Here is a 15304-nt window from a genome sequence, read left to right on the forward strand (position 1 = left end):
AGGCACACTGGCTCTGGCCTGTAATTTCAGCACTTTGGGAGGCCTAACTGGGCCTATCCACTTGAGGTCAGGAGTTTGAGATCAGCCTGGCCAACATGGTGAAACTCCATCTCTACTAAAAATACAAAAATTAGCCAGGCGGGGTGGCGGGTGCCTGTAATCCCAGCTATTGGGAGGCTGAGACAGAAGAATCACTTGAAGCATGGGAGGTGGAAGTTGTTTTGAGGCAAGATCACACCACTGCACTCTAGCCTGGGTGACAGACTGAGACTCCGTCTCAAAAAATAATAATAATAAAATAAAAGAGCCTAGACCAGGCGTGGTGCCTGTAATCCAGCACTTTGGGAAGCTGAGACAGGCTGATCACTTGAGCTCACAAGTTCAAGACTAGCCTGGCCAATATGGTGAAACCCTGTCTCTACAAACAAATACAAAAAATAGCCGGATGTGGTGGCATGCACCTGTAGTCCCAGCTACTTGGGAGGCTGAGGTGGAAGGATGGCTTGAGCCCAGGATGCAGAGGTAGCAGTGAGCTGAGATTATGCCAGTGTACTCCAGCCTAGGTCATAGAGCCAGACCTTGTCTCAAGAAGAAAAAAAAAGCCTAGAGCAGTTTGCAGGTAGCAAGAGACTGACAGGTGGCTCACAGTTTTACTCCTACAGCCACCTCATAGGCTAGGGTAGAGGAGGGACCTTGGGACAGGTCTAATGGACCCTTCCTTGATGGAGGGTAATAATGCCAGTAGACTCCCTAAGACACATTTGCCTTTTTGATTTTTCTTTATTATTAAACATAAATATTTTTATCTAGAGATTCCCCTTTGCCCCCACAGTGATAATTCTCACCATATCCCCACTCCTTGGGTCCAAGTCTTTCTAAGTCTTTTTTTTTTTGAGATGGAGTTTCAATCTTATTGCCCAGGCTGGAGTGCAATGGCACAATCTTGGCTCACTGCAACCTCCACCTCCTAGGTTCAAGGATTCTCCTGCCTCAGCCTCCTGAGTAGCTGGGATTACAGGCACGCACTCTTTTCTAAGTCTTTAAGGAAAGTGGAATCAAGATGGTAGCCATCTTTGGTTCCTAGGGAGTATATGGCCATCTTGGCTGCACTTCCATTGGCCGAGCAAACTTCCCATCAGGGAGAGCCAGGGTGGGGCCTGGTATGCTCTTCATCTTCATCTATCCTATGCTACCTTTCTTCTCAATGCAGGTGGTCATCTTGAAAGATCTTCTTTCAGTGGCCAGAAACAACTCCCATCCCTGCCCCAAACTCCCAACACCTGCTGCCCTGTCCCTATCTCTAGTCAAAGGGCCTACCTGCTATCTGGAATCTCTTTTACACCAGGGAATAGGTGGGCATGTTGGGCGGCCATGTTGCTCCCACTTGGGGCATCCCCTTTGGCTGAGCTGACTATCCCCAATGCTCCTGGCAATTGTCATGATCCTTCCCTCCCCGCAGTGTTCAGTTTTAGAGGAGTAAGATTGCCAACTTGTCCTGGCTCCTCAGAAATCAGGACACTTCGTTATGGCAAGTTGGAGATCCCAGGACTCTTCCATTGCAGAGATGTCACACATGAGTCTGGAGGCGCGGGTGGCTAGGTGTGGGGAAGGCAGCATATGGGAAGTGGGGAGTCCCGGGGGCCAGATCTGGGGGTCCAAAGGTTGTGGGTTTGATGTAGCTGGTGAAAGCCCGAGGGTGGGGTGTGGTGAGGTAGCCTGCCTGGGCTCTGTACAGTCTGCAGGGGGGAACTATGCCCAGGTGTGGGTTGAAGTCATAGAAGGTAGGGGTCCCTGGGGGCCGAAGGGGGGAAGTGGGTGGCAGGAAGAGGCCTCTTCCAGGGGCTTCGCCAAGACTCAGGCTCACACTGACTCCTCGGACCTTGTAGTAACCGTTAGTTGGGTCCTGAGGGGACAAATGGGACTCAGTTAGGTGTGTGAGGGTTCAGGGTGGTGGCGGGGGGAAGGGTCACTGATGGAGAGACACACTGAAATAGACCAGAACTTGAGAGAGACAAAAAGAGACACACAAGGACTGGGAGAGACAGAAAGTGAGATGGAGGAACAGTGACAAGAGGCAAAGGGAGAGGATATAGGCAGAGAAAGGCAGAGACGGAGGGATACAGGCCTGCCTGAGGGGGTGTCGGTGTGGAAGGTGCAGAGGGAACAGGACAGAGGCACTTGCCTGCCCAGCAGCCCCTAGGCTTTGATTCAGTGTCACACCCTGTGTTGCTGCTACAAGACATGTCACTAGGATAGAAGTGGACCCTGTCCTCACAGAGATCCCACACCAAGGGAAAAATGACAAACCATGAGACAGCACCCAGAGGGGTCAGGGTTGTGCCTGGGAAAGGCATAGGCAGTGACGGGGGCTGTGATCGGGGTGCCCTTAGCATAGTGGGTGGGATAGGGAAGCCCAGGTCAGACTGGTCATGGCTGTGATGGGCAGAACACAGGCAGAATGATCGGGCTGTCATGACAGAAGCATGGGCTTTCTAGGGCAAGAAATGTTTGAGCTGAGACTGGAGGAATAAAGGAGGGAATTAGGTAGACACGGAAAGGAAGGTAGGAGTGTTTCGGGCTAAGAGAATGGCATGTTGGTCGGGCGTGGTGGCTCATGCCTGTGATCACAGCAATTTGGGAGGCTGAGGCAGGCGGATCATCTGACCTCAGAAGTTCGAGACCAGCCTGGCCAACATGGTAAAACCCCATCTCTACCAAAAATACCAAAAAAAAAAAAAAAAATTAGCCAGTTACTTGGGAGGCTGAGGCAGGAAAATGGTTTGAACCCAGGAGGTGGAGGTTGCAGTGAGCTGAGACTGTGCCACTGCACTCTAGCCTGGGCAACAGAGCAAGACTCCATCTCAGAAAAAAAGAGAAAAATGATGGCATGTGCTAGTTACATGGCATGTGCAGAGGAGAGAGAGGAGTGCTGTGGCCTGGAGATGGGCTAAGGTCAATGTGGCTGTCCTGATAGGACCCCAGAGGAAGGACAGGTTTGGGAAGATGTGGGGCCAGTGTAGGACCTGGTGGCTGAAAGGGGCTTGACAGTGATGAGGAGAGCACAGGCAGAGCGAGCCCCAGTCTGGGCTCCGGGCAGAGGCTGGGGCTGGGACAGATGGGTGAGCAGAGTCCACAGATAGGCAAACTGAAGCTGGGAGCTGGGTAAGATGGCCCAGGGGGTAGGAGGAGGGGGATGAGGAGCTGGGTCCCAGTTCTGGGGGTAACAGAAGGAAAACAGAGGGGACAGGCGTGGGAGAGAGATGGAGATACAGAGGAGGGAGCCCCACCCCTCCCAACACTCACCTTGGTCTGCAGAGCCCCTTCCTCCTCCAGAACCAGATCACTGTGGTCAGTGTGCACAATGGGGCCCTGAGGTAGGGAACTTAGTGAGAGGAAATAATCAGAGGATCCCCCCACCCCAATGCCAGACTCCAAGGACCTTCGGCCAGCCAGTGGAGGCCAGGCAGGAGACAGTAAGAGCACCAGAGCTGGGGACTGCACTCAGAACAATAAAAGGGTCGTGGGAGGCTAGTGCAGTGGCTCATGCCTGTAATCCCAGCACTTTGGGAGGCCGAGGTGGGAGGATCAGTTGAGGCCAGAAGTTCGAAACCAGCTTGGTCAACATGGCAAAACCCCGTCTCTACTAAAAATGCAACAATTAGCCAGGCATTGTTACAGGTGGTGGGTGCTTGTAATTCCAGCTACTCAGGAAGCTGAGGAACAAGACTCACTTGAACTGGGAGGTGGAGGTTGCAGTGAGTCAGGATCGTACAACTGCATTCCAGCTTGGATGACAGAGCAAGACTCTGTCTCAAAAAAAAAAAAGGGGGTTGTGGGGATATACTAGGCCTAGGGAACAACTGGGTCAGGGGAATGGACTTGGGTGACATTTGGGTTTCAGGTCATTGTTAAGACTAGAGCCCTCAGGCTGGGCATGGTGGCTCATGCCTGTAATACCAGCTCTTTGGGAGGTCGAGGTGGGTGGATCACCTGAGGTCAGAAGTTCGAGACCAGCCTGGCTAACATGGGGAAACTCCATCTCTACTAAAAATACAAAATCAGCTGGGTGTGGTGGCAGGTGCCTGTAATCCCAGCTACTTGGAAGGCTGAGGCAGGAGAATCGCTTGAACCAGGGAGGTGGAGGTTGCAGTGAGCCGAGATTGTGCCACTGCACTCCAGCCTGGGTGATAGAGTGAGACTCTGTCAAAAAACCAAAAAATAAAACAACAAAAATTCATAGAGACGGGGTCTTGCTCTGTCGCCCAGGCTGGAGTGTATGGTGCAATCATAGCTCCTTGCTGCCTCTCCAGGCCCACTTCGGTGTCCTGAGTAGCTGGGACTATAGGCGTGTGCCACCATACCCGGTTCATTTTTTATTTTATTTTGTATTTTTGTAGAGATGGAGTCCCACTATGCTGCCCAGGCCGGCTTCTAATTCCTGGCCTTAAGTGATCCTAGTGTCTCCGCCTCCCAAAATGGTATTACAGGCGTCAGCCACCACGCCCAGCCTTAGAGCCCCATTTGAGTTTGGGGACCCTTTTGGGACTGGGCTATTACTTGGGTCTGGAGGCACAGTAGTGTCTGGGGACCCTGGCATCCTACCCGGTCCTCGCCGCTGCCCGTCTCCTCTTCCTCGGGTCCTCGCGAACTGGAGCCGTCGCTGCTGCCTGGGATTCGCATCAGGTTCTTTTGCTCCGGGAAAGAGGCGGAGGCTGACGAACAGCGAGGGGCGGAGTTAGTGATGGGCGGGGTGACGGTGTGTGCAGACCAATAAGCGGGAAGAGAGAGGACTGGGAACCAACGAGGCGGATCGGGTGGGGCTGTTGGGAACCAATGAGAATCCTTCCCAGGCCGAGGAGCGTGACCCTGGGAAGGTCGAGTTAGGGCTTGAGGAGAGCTAAGCCCGGTTCCGGGGTGGAAACCTGAAGGTGACCTACAGGACTGCAGCCAGCGCCCAAGGCCAGGTCAGGTCACTGGGTGTGTGGGGTTAGGGTGTGTGTGGGGTTGGGGACTGAGGAGCAGGGGCGGAGCTCAGGCACTGACCCTTGCCGTGGCGCCAGCAGCAGAGGGCCACCCCAGTGATGACCATAAGGAGAGTCGTGGTGGCAGCGGCTACTCCGGCCACTATCCGCACAGTGGGTAGCAAGTCTGCAGGGAGCAGAGGGGACATCCTGAGAAGGCTGAGGGGGAACCAGGAAACGGGGGCTCAGGGATTGAGTTTGGGATCCCTGGGTTGAAAATTTCTCACATTTGGAGAGTCAAAGACCCTTGAATCTGGGTCTTTGAATTTTGCAAGTATGTGAGTTTGAATTCTCTGGCTTTAGGGAGTCTCAGAGTTTGAGGGTCCTTTACTTTGCAATTTGCTTTGCAATCGTTGGAGGTTCCTTTTTTGGGGCCCCTCAGTGTGAGGGGTCTCTCAGTTTAGGATTCCAAATGTGAAGGCATTTGTGGTTGCGGGGTCCTGGAAATCCATGAGTCCACAGTTTTGAGACTTCCAAGGTTTGGAGGTCTCTGCATTTGAGGGTCTGAGGTTTGGCAGCCCTCGGTTGGGGGAATTCCTGTATTTGTGGGGTTTAGACTCTCCAAGTTTGGGGTCTTCAGGCTGGAGTCTCACCTCTACGGCCTAGGCTGGCCCTGGCACCTCCCTCTCCCAGTCGGTTCCGGGCACTGCAGTTAAAGCTCCTGCTAAAGTCAGACTCCTGCGTCCCCGAAATGTGTAGCACAGAGATCAGGCCCGGACCCTGTCCCTCATGGCCCTCCGGGGCAGGGAATGTCTCCACCAGGAAGCGGCCCCGAGACCCTGCCTCCAGGAAACCCTCATCCCAAGACCAGACCTGGGGGCACAAAAGAGGAAGGACACTGAGGAGACTGAGGAGTGGGGGAGAAGGGGGAGTGATGATGTCTGGGAAGTCAGAGACGGTCACAGCAGTTTCAGGGGGCCAGGTGGGAGGTCAGGGATCACGGCTGGATGGGTCACGAGTGGAGTGACATTTTTTCCTTACCACAGCGTCTGGCGGGGGAGAGGCGAAAACCAGACACTGGAGGCGGGCGGGGCCCCTCAGGAAGGCAGGCGCAGAGTGTAGGGCCGTCACTACTGGGGGAGCTGGGATGGAGACAATGGGTCACTCAGGAGACGTCTTGCCCCAAAGACTATAACAAAGCCGGGCCAGGCCAAGGCACTCTCATCCAATCAGGCCACGCCGTTTCCAAACTCAGATTCCCCTAAAAGCCTCGCCTTCGTTAGGTCCAGTCTCCATGCCCCGCTTGGTATAAAGCTCTTTCCAGGCCACTCCCACTGCATTAGGCCTGGTGCCCCCCTGTTCACTCCCAATCCGAGGGCCCGCCAGGTGCTCTAGGAAGCCCCGCCTTCTCACCGTTGACGGTCAGGCGAGCCTCCGCGGCGCCGCCCCCCAGGCCCGAGAGCCCAGGCTCAGCCCTGCACACATAGTCGCCTGCGTCCTCGGGCCCCACCGACCGAAGGCGCAGCGTGGGTCCAGAGCCCAGCATCTGCGACAGGGAAGGTGCGTCAGAAGCCGGATTTGCAAGGAAACCCGGTTCCCCGCCAGCTACTGCCTCAGATTTAGGGTTGCACCTCCGCGCCACCGCGGCGGGTCCAGGTTACGCGTGGAAGCGGGTTCCCGCGCCAGGCACAGATGAAGGAAGCGTCTTCCCCCACGTCCACGGACACGGGCTCCGGCTTTGCCTGTAGAATCGGCCCAACTGGACGAGGGAGACGAGGGGTCACATGGCCAGGGCGGAATGCAGCCCCTGACCCAGGATCAGCCCCACAGAAACACGACACCCTCTAGGGCGCAAGAATAAGCCCCAAGTTCACACGCTCCTCCTCCTCCTAATAATCCACGCCCACTCTCCCGGCCCCGCCCCTCCAGGTGCCGCCCCAACAGCCCTGAAAGTCACGCCCACATTTGATCACACCCACAGCCCTGCCCACGCTCACACAGCACATCCAGCGCAGTGGTGCGGTTGGCGCTACCCACGGCGTTGCTGACCTCGCAGGAAACTGGCTCAGTTAGGAACGAGGCATCTGCCACGACCTCCAACCTTGGCCCGCGGGCCCCGAGCACCGGGGAGCCCCCTTTTGCCCACCTGAGGAAGTGGTGGTGCAGTTAGTGTTGTCCCTGCTCTCTGGCACACCTACTCTGGTCCCAGCCCTTCCCAAGCTCATCTTGGGGCTGGGCAGAGGTGGTCTTCGTCCTCACCTGTAGCCTGTGACAGGAGGCTGGGCTGTGGCATGGCACAGGAAAGTGACCTTCTCTCCCTCCTGTACAGTGTGTGGCTCAGCAGACAGAGTCACCTCTGGGGGGTCTGTGAGGGTGGAACGATGGTCAGGACCAGGAACACCTCTGTCACTGGCCTAGGGGTCCAGTCCCTAGTTCCTCCACCCCAGGAGTCTGGGCCCCTAGTCCTCTTCTCCCTTTGAGCCAGGAGTCTAGGCTTTCAGTTCCAAGTTCCTCCAGGTACCCCAATGTGCCAGCCTTCTGTCCTCTCCTACTCTCCCAGATGTGGGAGTCCAGGCCCAGCTTCCTCTTTCTCCAGGGACCCCAGCCATCTGTCCTCTCCTGCTCAGAGTCTCACTCTGTCACCAAGGCTGAAGTGCAGTGGCACTATCTTGGCTCACTGCAACCTCTGCTTCCCAGGTACAAGTGATTCTCCTGCCTCAGCCTCCCACGTAGCTAGGATTACAGGCATGTGCTACCTCGCCCAGCTAATTTTTGTATTTTTAGTAGAGATGGGATTTCAACATATTAGCCAGACTGGTCTCAAACTCCCGACCTCAGGTGATCCGCCCACTGTGGCCTTTCAAAGTGCTGGGAATACAGGCATGAGCCACCATACTTGGTCCTCTCCTGCTCTTTTAGATCCAGGAGTCCTGGCTCCAGTTTCCTGGTTCCCCAGGGACCACAGTCCCCTCCTTCCTCATACCCAGGAGTCAGGGCCCCACACCCGTCTTTCCCAGGGCCGGCTGCACTCACACTGCAGGCTCAGTGTGATAGCTGTGTCCCTCCCCGCGGGCAGGGCCTGGCTCCAGGCCCGGCAGACCAAGGTGGCTCCATCATCATGGCTGGAAGGAGTCAGGGTTAAGGTGCTCTCCACTGCCTCAGGGGTCCCTTCCTTCAGCAGCGTCTGGAGGGACGGAGAACAATAGTGATACCATCTACCCCTTATATCAGGGGTGTCCAATCTCTTGGCTTCCCTGAACCACATTGGAAGAAGAATTGTCTTGGGCCACACATACTAACACTAATGATATCTGATGAGCTAAAAAATTACAAAAAGTCTCATAACGTTTTAAGAAAGCTTACCAATTTGTGTTGGGCCACATGTGGGAGTCCAGACCCATGGGCCACAGGTTGGACAAACTTGCCTTACTTATATAGTGCTCACTATGTGTTGGGCACTCTTCTGGGCATTTATGGGAATTTATTTAATTCTCACAATACCCTATGACATGCATGCTGTTATTATCCCGATTGTATAGATAAGGCAACTGAGGCACAGAGAGGTTAACTAACTTAATAGATCAATGATCTAGCAAGTGGCTGAGCCATGATTTGAACCCAGGTGGTCTGGCCCTAGAATCTTTCCCCTGTATCATATTCCAAAAGTCCAAACCCTTGAACCCCTGCCCTCCCATGTCTTCTTCTCCTCTGGATGAGCCTGTGGTCAGAGTGGACCCCAAGTTTCCCTGAATGGGCAAAGGCTAGCACAGGAATTTGGACCTGACCTGATGGAAGGTGATTCCATCTAACCGGACCCCATCTCGGAACCACAGCAATTCAGGGGTAGGACGGGCATTCCCATGGCTCCGACATGTCAGGTTCACAGGAATTCCAGCAACCAGAGACACAGAGGGGCCGCCCAGCACCTGCGGGGCTTCTGGGGGAACTGCAAGGTGGATTTGGGGTCAGAGATGGATCCTGATCTTCTCAGCTCCAATTGACCACTCCCATGGGCTCCCTGGGTCTGATACTCCCAGCTAGTACTGGCTGCCCCCTTGGGCTCCCAGGGGACAAGTGCTCGAGGTCCTTACCCAGCACGTGCAGTTGGGCTGGTCTTGAGCGGAGGCCTGCTTGGGTAGCCTGACATTCATATGATGCTTCATCCTCTAGCTCCACAGGCCTAATATGGAGGTCATGCTGGCCTTTGGCTGCGTTCCCTGATATCCAGTACCGGGACCACCCTGGAGTCAGGGAGGATGCGGTCAGCATGCCATGGTTCTGTGATCCTGGCCTCAGGCCTCCAACCCCTAGCATCCCCCACTGGAAAACTGGCCCACACCCTTGGTGGTGAGACACTATTAGAAACTGTGTACTGGGCCCAGAGAAGCTCTCACTTCCTCCTAACCTAGAGTCACTGCAAACTTGGGGGTAATAAAGTCAGAAAGGAAAGCAAGAAAATAATTGCCATAAAAGTTAGGTTAGATACTACTTCTGGAGTGAGGGAGAGGTGTGCTATGACAGGGGAAAGGAATATTTCTGGGGAGCTTCTGGGGAGCTAGCAGTGGACTTGAGTATTGGCTGTGTGCGTGTCTTTTATTTGTTTACTGTACTTTTTGGCATTTATGTTTTTTCTCTCTCTCTCTCTCTCTCTCTCTCTCTCTCTCTCTCTCTCTCTCTCCCTCTCTCTCCCCTTCTCCCCTTCTCTCTCTCTTTCTCTCTTTCTTTCCACAGATCTCACCATTGCCTGGAGTGCAGTGGCTTTAGCATGGCCACAGTAATGAGCCATTTGATGAGCAATGGTGAGACCCTGCAGTGGCTTGACCATGTAGCCTTGAACTCCTGGGCTCAAGGAAGCCTCCCACCTCAGCCTCCCGACTAGGACTACAGATGCACACCACCGCACCCGGCTAATTTGTTTAAAAAAAAAAAAATACACACACGCGCGCACACACACACACACACAGAGTAGAGATAAGGTCTTGCTATGTTGCCCAGACTGGTCTCAAACTCCTGGCTTCAAGTGACCCTCTGGCCTCAGCCTCCCAAAGCGCTGGGATTACAGGTGTGAGCCACCGCACGTGGCCTATGTACTATTTCACAATAACAGGATAATTCTCAAACTCTATGGGTCACCCCCAAAGAAACAGCTCAAAAATCTGGAGTTCTAAATGTTTACCCGAGCCCATCCATTTCCCAAACTTGAAAATGTTAAAATAGAAACTTCAGATACAGCCGAGCCTAGGACCTCCACTCCTAGCCGGCCCGTCCCAGCGTGGAGAGAACAGCCTTACCTGGCAGGTCCCGTTGGCCCCCTAGGGCCAGCCCACTCTTAGTCCACTGGACCAGCCCCCAGTAGGCGCCCAGAGCGCACGGCAGCCGGGCTTCCTCCCCCAGCAGCACCACCAGGTCCTCCGGCTGTTGCAGGAAATGGGGCGACGGGCCTAGGAGAATGGAGGGGGCAGCAGGGCTGAGCCTAGCACCTTCTAGAGCCCCCTCATTCAGGATCCAGGAGTCCCAGCCCCAGCCCCCTTCTCCCTAGTGAAGCGGCAGTCCGCAAGCAACCCCTCCCCACACCCCATATTCCTCCGCTCCCCTCGCGAGGTACCTGCGCGCCCTCTGAAGCAGATGAGGAGGATGAGGAGGGCGGGGCCCCGCATCCTGAGCGTGTGTCTCCCAAGGTTCACGAGGTTTGCCGTCGTACGGGCCTCCCTGCCAAGTTCTTTTTCGGAAGCACGCCTCCTGTCACCCTGGTCTGGAGCCCCCTTCGCGCTCGACTCTTCGCCCCAGCCTAGAGAGCCCCTGTCTCTAGCCTTGGACTCCTCCAAGGCTGCTCATCTGCAGCCTCTGACGCTCTGTAACGCCTGCCAGTTCCGCGCCCTGGGTCTCTGGGAGACCCCAAGAGGGCCAGATCCCGCTCGCCCCGCCCCGATCCGCCCCCCGGAGCTCCGCCCTCTTCCCATTGAGAAACCCTCGAGGCCGGGACTGAATGAATGGAGGACGCAGGGCGGGGTCCCCGGCAGGAGGGCGACCCCAGCTCAATTGGGGTCTGGGAGCCGGAACACCTGGATTCGAGGAGGGGGTCCCGGCTGGGTTGGACACCTGCGCCCTGCCGGGGTTTGGGGGCAGGCATGGGGGTGAGGAGGAGGAAAGGGAGAGAGTGGAAGAAACTTGCTCAGCCCAGGTCCTGGAGGGACTGCGCTCAGTGGAAACCGAGCTATAAATGGGAGCCCCTGGGGCCTCGCCAGTATCCGCGTCCTGGGGGAGGCGGGGTCCGGGGCTCCCCCGGGCCTGCGGGTCGGGAAGAGGGCATGCCAGTGCCTGGGGGACAGCTGGGACCCCTGTTTCGACTCCCCCAGCCTCAAAATCCCTCCTCAAAATATCCCTCTGTTCCCTTGTAACTGCTGCAAACTGCAGTATGTCCTAAGACCCAGGAATCCAGGCCCCCAGCCCCTCCTTTCCCAGGACACTGCAGTCCCGACCCAGCCCCTCTCCCCACTGGGCCTGCCGGGCCCCTCGGCCTGGTTGCCGGGCGACGGCTGGGAGGCGGCCGTGCAGGGCCGGGGCAGGCAGGGAGGCTGGGAACCGCGCAGCTTGTCCTGACGGCTCCATGCAGCCCAGCTGGGGCGTTCCCACGCTGCGCAGCTGGCAGAGCAGGTGGGAGGGACCCCGAGCAGCCTGAAGGAGGGCTGGGGGGCTGGGACCCTGCTCTGACATTCCTGGACCCGTAGGAACTGGGGGGTCCACATTCAGATTCTTGGCTGTTCTTGGGCTCAAACTCTTGCGTCCCTAAATGGCGGGGTGGGGTTGGGGGTGGGGTTGGACTTACAGGATTGTAAGGGACTGGTGGTTTAGGCCTTTGCTGGCTGAGACACTGATGGCCTGATCCCCTGGTTCCTTGAGAGGCTGGAGACTCAGTTCCTAGTTCTCCTGCCTGCAGCATGGTGCACTTGGAAGAGGGTGACAGGGGTCAGAATATCTGGTCTTAAGTCTTAGAGTCAGTGGATTTAACCACCAATCTCTCCCCACCCCCACACAGGCCCAGGAGGATTTGGAAATCAGACGGTGAACATCTGTCCTAAGTCCTCTGTGTGTGTGTGTGTGTGTGTAGGAGGAGGTGTAGGGGCTGGTAGGGTGGGCAGAAGGATCAGAGGCCCAAATTCCTGAGTCCTTGGAGAGAAGGGACTGAGATCCCAGGGTCTGAGAAGGGAGGGATCTGGAGGCCTACACTCCTGGCTTCTATGTGGAATGTCTAGTGCCTGGATTTTGAAATAGGATGAACATGGGGCCAGAACTCCTGAGTCCTGGGGAGGAACCCAAGTAGTCGGGCTGTTTTTCCAGACACTTGACACTGCTTCCCCTTCCTGTCTCTCTAGGGCTCTGGGCATGGAAAAATGGAGAACCCAAAGTCCCAGGAGCATTCGAAGAAGGAAAACAGCCAAGGTGGAGGGTGGAAGCTTTGTGCTAATTAAAGGTTCCAGCAAGGGACAGCTCCACACTCTGGCCCCTAGGGACACCATCTGGCGAGGGCCCCCAGGACAGAGCCGCCCCCGCAGCTCAGCTGGGCACCCAGCCCATTTCCCAGGGGGTGTAAGGGGCAGTTGGGAGAGCGGAGGTGGGAGGAGGGCAAGGAGTTGAGCATGTGAGGGAAGAGGGAAGGGCAGCATCAAGGATGAAGCTGGGGGCTCAAGCCAGATGCTTCACCTGGTTTCTGGGGAATGAGATGGGGCAGGAGATCTCAGGGAGGCGGGGAGAAAACTAGCATTTCCAATTCCTGCAGGAGATAAGCAGGCAGAAGAAGCTTATCCGAGGCGAGTGTATGTGCGTGCAGGGAGGGCAAGCCCGCCAGCATATGGTTATACAATTCAGGGATGTGATGAGCAGAGCCACTTGGAGATGGAGAGACATGTAAGAGAAAGAGGAGCGGTCAGTGTGGCTGAGAACAAATATTTATGGAGCTCCTGGTGTGTGTGAGACAGAGTTTGGGGTGAGGGGAGTGACAGAGGTGAGAACAGACAGAGAAACAGAAGAACAGAGACATGTAGAGACAGAGAGACACAGTGGAATAAAGAGTGACTGAGATTTAACCGCTTAATACAGAGAGTTTCAAACAGACGGAGAAAGAAAGATAAATTGGCCGGGCGCGATGGCTCACACCTACAATCCCAGCACTTTGGGAGGCCGAGGCAGGCAGATCACCTGCAGTCAGGAGTTCAAGACCAGCCTGACCAACATGGTGAAACCCCGTCTCTACTAAAAACACAAAAAAATTAGCCGGGCATAGTGGCGAATGCTTGTAATCCTAGCTACTCAAGAGGCTGAGGCAGTAGAATTGCTTGAACCCTGGAGGCAGAGGTTGCAGTCAGCTGAAATTGCACCATTGCACTCCAGCCTGGGCAACAAGAGCAAAACTCCGCCTAAAAATAAATAAATAAATAAAAATAAAAGAAAGACAAGCCAAGGGCTGGGTGCAGTGGCTTATGCCTGTAATCCCAGTACTTGGAGAGGCAGAGATGGGAGGATTGCTTGAGCCCGGGAGTTCCAGGCTACCCTGGCAACACAGCAAGACCCTGTCTCTACAAAAGCATTTTAAAAATTAGCCAGAGTGGTGATTGGGACATGTAGTCCCAGATACTCAGGAGGCTAAGGAGGAAACAACACTTGAGCCCAGGAGGTTGAGGCTGCAGTGAGCCATGATCACACCACTGCACTCCAGCCTGGGCAACAGAGCAAGACCCTGTCTCTACAAAATAATTTTTTTTTTAACCAGCTACTCAGGAAGCTGAGGCAGGAGGATCACTTGAGCCCATTAAGTTGGGGCTGCAGTGAGCCATGATCATGCCACTGCCCTCCAGCCTGGGCAACAGACCAAGATCCCATCTCAAAAGAAAGAAAGATAGGCCAGGCGCGGCGGCTCACGCCTGTAATTCCAGCACTTTGAGAGACCGAGGCGGGCGGATCACGAGGTCAGGAGCTCAAGACCAGACTGGCCAACAGGATGAAACCCTGTCTCTACAAAAAAAAAAAAAAAAAAAAAAAAAAAAAAAAAAGAAAGATAAATCAAGATGGACAGAGGGAGGGATATATATATGTATATACATACACACACACACACACACACACACACATATATATGTGTGTATAAAGAAGAAAAGAAGAGATGGGGGAGAGGGCAAGAAAAAGAGACAGAAGAAAGCTCACACAGTCCTTGCCAAAGGGCACCCACTCTGGGCTCACGCTGCACCCACACTGCGGGCTGGCAGACTTGGACTCTGCCTCTTACTCCTGCCCACACCCCGTGCACTCCCACTTGAGACACTGTCACGTGCACAATCTCCACGTGCTTATTACAGATCACGATTCACTCTCACCTTCCCCACTCTCACACCCCTGTGCACACGCAGTTACTTTCCCTCTCCCACACGCTCCCAGCCTCTCATGCTCACTCTTGCATACTCCCCAGCAGAGATCCCTGACGTCATTGAAGCGCTGATGTCTACTCAAGAAGGGAAGGAAGGCTGGGCACGGTGGCTCACGCCTGTAATCCCAGCACTTTGAGAGGCCGAGGTGGGCAGATCACCTGAGGTCAGGAGTTCCAGACCAGCCTGGACAACGTGGCAAAATCCCATCTCTACTAAAAATACAAAAATTAGCTGGGCATGGTGGCATGTGCCTATAATCCCAGCTACTCGGGAGGCTGAGGCAGGAGAATTGCTTGAACCTGGGAGGTGGAGGTTGCAGTGAGCCAAGATCATACCACTGAACTCCAGCCTGAGCAACAGAGCAAGACTATCTCAAGAAAAAAATAAAAAATAAAAAATAGAAAGAAAGGAAGAAAGGGACTTGCCAAGGTCATGTATCAAGGCAGGGAAGAGCTGAGAGCCCAGCTAGCTGCTCCCCTCTGAGCTGGGAGACCACCCAAATCTGACCTCTCCCGTTTTCCCAGCCTAAGCCAGGACTTGGGTCATGGAGGCTGGGGAGGCACCGAGGAATGCGCCTGGCATGTGCTGACAGGGGATTTCCCGCTCCAGCCCGGATGGGAGGAGCCTGCTGGACAGATGCTGGATCTGGGAGCTCTGGAGGGCACGTGGGGGAGGCTGTGCTCTGAGGATGAGCTCACACTGGGTCAGAGAGCAGGGCCGACTCTGCCAGTGCCTGCATCAGCCTCATCACTTTCCTGGGCTCCCGAGGCCTGTTGGACTCTGGGCCATGGGTCCTTCTTGAGGGGCTGTGAGTAGTGAGACAAGAAGCAGGGGTGAGGGGTGGCAGGAGAGAAGATAGAGACTCAGAGAGAGACAGAGACAGGAAAAGACAGAGACGAAGGGGGAGAAAACGCCTTAGACGGG

At 55.2% G+C, this 15304-nt stretch overlaps 1 protein-coding gene and 1 long non-coding RNA gene across 4 annotated transcripts; one reads left to right on the top strand and one right to left on the bottom strand.

Moving 5' to 3' along the window:
* Nucleotides 1-1450: 1450 nt before the first annotated feature.
* On the bottom strand, nt 1451-11970 carry KIRREL2 (kirre like nephrin family adhesion molecule 2). Of its 3 annotated transcripts, none has more exons than XM_032249487.1 (16): nt 11788-11970; nt 10567-10813; nt 10253-10402; nt 9053-9202; nt 8747-8907; nt 7995-8145; nt 7221-7326; nt 6959-7107; nt 6593-6720; nt 6375-6507; nt 6003-6103; nt 5615-5834; nt 5044-5148; nt 4603-4712; nt 3304-3369; nt 1451-1903 (listed from the first exon to the last, which is right to left on the bottom strand). In XM_032249487.1, the coding sequence occupies exons 2-16, from the start codon at nt 10616-10618 to the stop codon at nt 1568-1570; spliced, it is 2118 nt and encodes a 705-aa protein (XP_032105378.1). In that variant the 5' UTR covers nt 10619-10813; nt 11788-11970; the 3' UTR covers nt 1451-1567. The 3 variants fall into 3 exon arrangements, with proteins under 3 accessions (XP_032105378.1, XP_032105380.1, XP_032105377.1); XM_032249489.1 differs by having other exon boundaries at nt 10567-10822; XM_032249486.1 differs by lacking the exon at nt 11788-11970 and having other exon boundaries at nt 10567-11436.
* LOC116530957 lies at nt 4747-9863 on the top strand. The gene is made up of 3 exons (XR_004260182.1): nt 4747-4964; nt 9132-9308; nt 9693-9863. It is a non-coding gene; the product is annotated as an uncharacterized LOC116530957 (long non-coding RNA).
* Nucleotides 11971-15304: the final 3334 nt, after the last annotated feature.

Source organism: Sapajus apella, unplaced genomic scaffold, assembly GCF_009761245.1.
Source record: "Sapajus apella isolate SASKATOON/1434 unplaced genomic scaffold, GSC_monkey_1.0 scaffold68, whole genome shotgun sequence".
Taxonomy (NCBI): domain Eukaryota; kingdom Metazoa; phylum Chordata; class Mammalia; order Primates; family Cebidae; genus Sapajus; species Sapajus apella.

Bases quoted from the DNA above. Each gene is read 5' to 3' on its own strand.
- KIRREL2 (XM_032249487.1), bottom strand. From the start codon at position 10,618: ATGCGGGGCCCCGCCCTCCTCATCCTCCTCATCTGCTTCAGAGGGCGC. The intron at 8,146-8,746 runs GTCAGGTCCAAA...CCGTCCCTCCAG, and splicing joins ATGGAATCACCTTCCATCAG to ACGCTGCTGAAGGAAGGGAC. The intron at 7,327-7,994 runs GTGAGTGCAGCC...CCACCCTCACAG, and splicing joins TATCACACTGAGCCTGCAGT to ACCCCCCAGAGGTGACTCTG.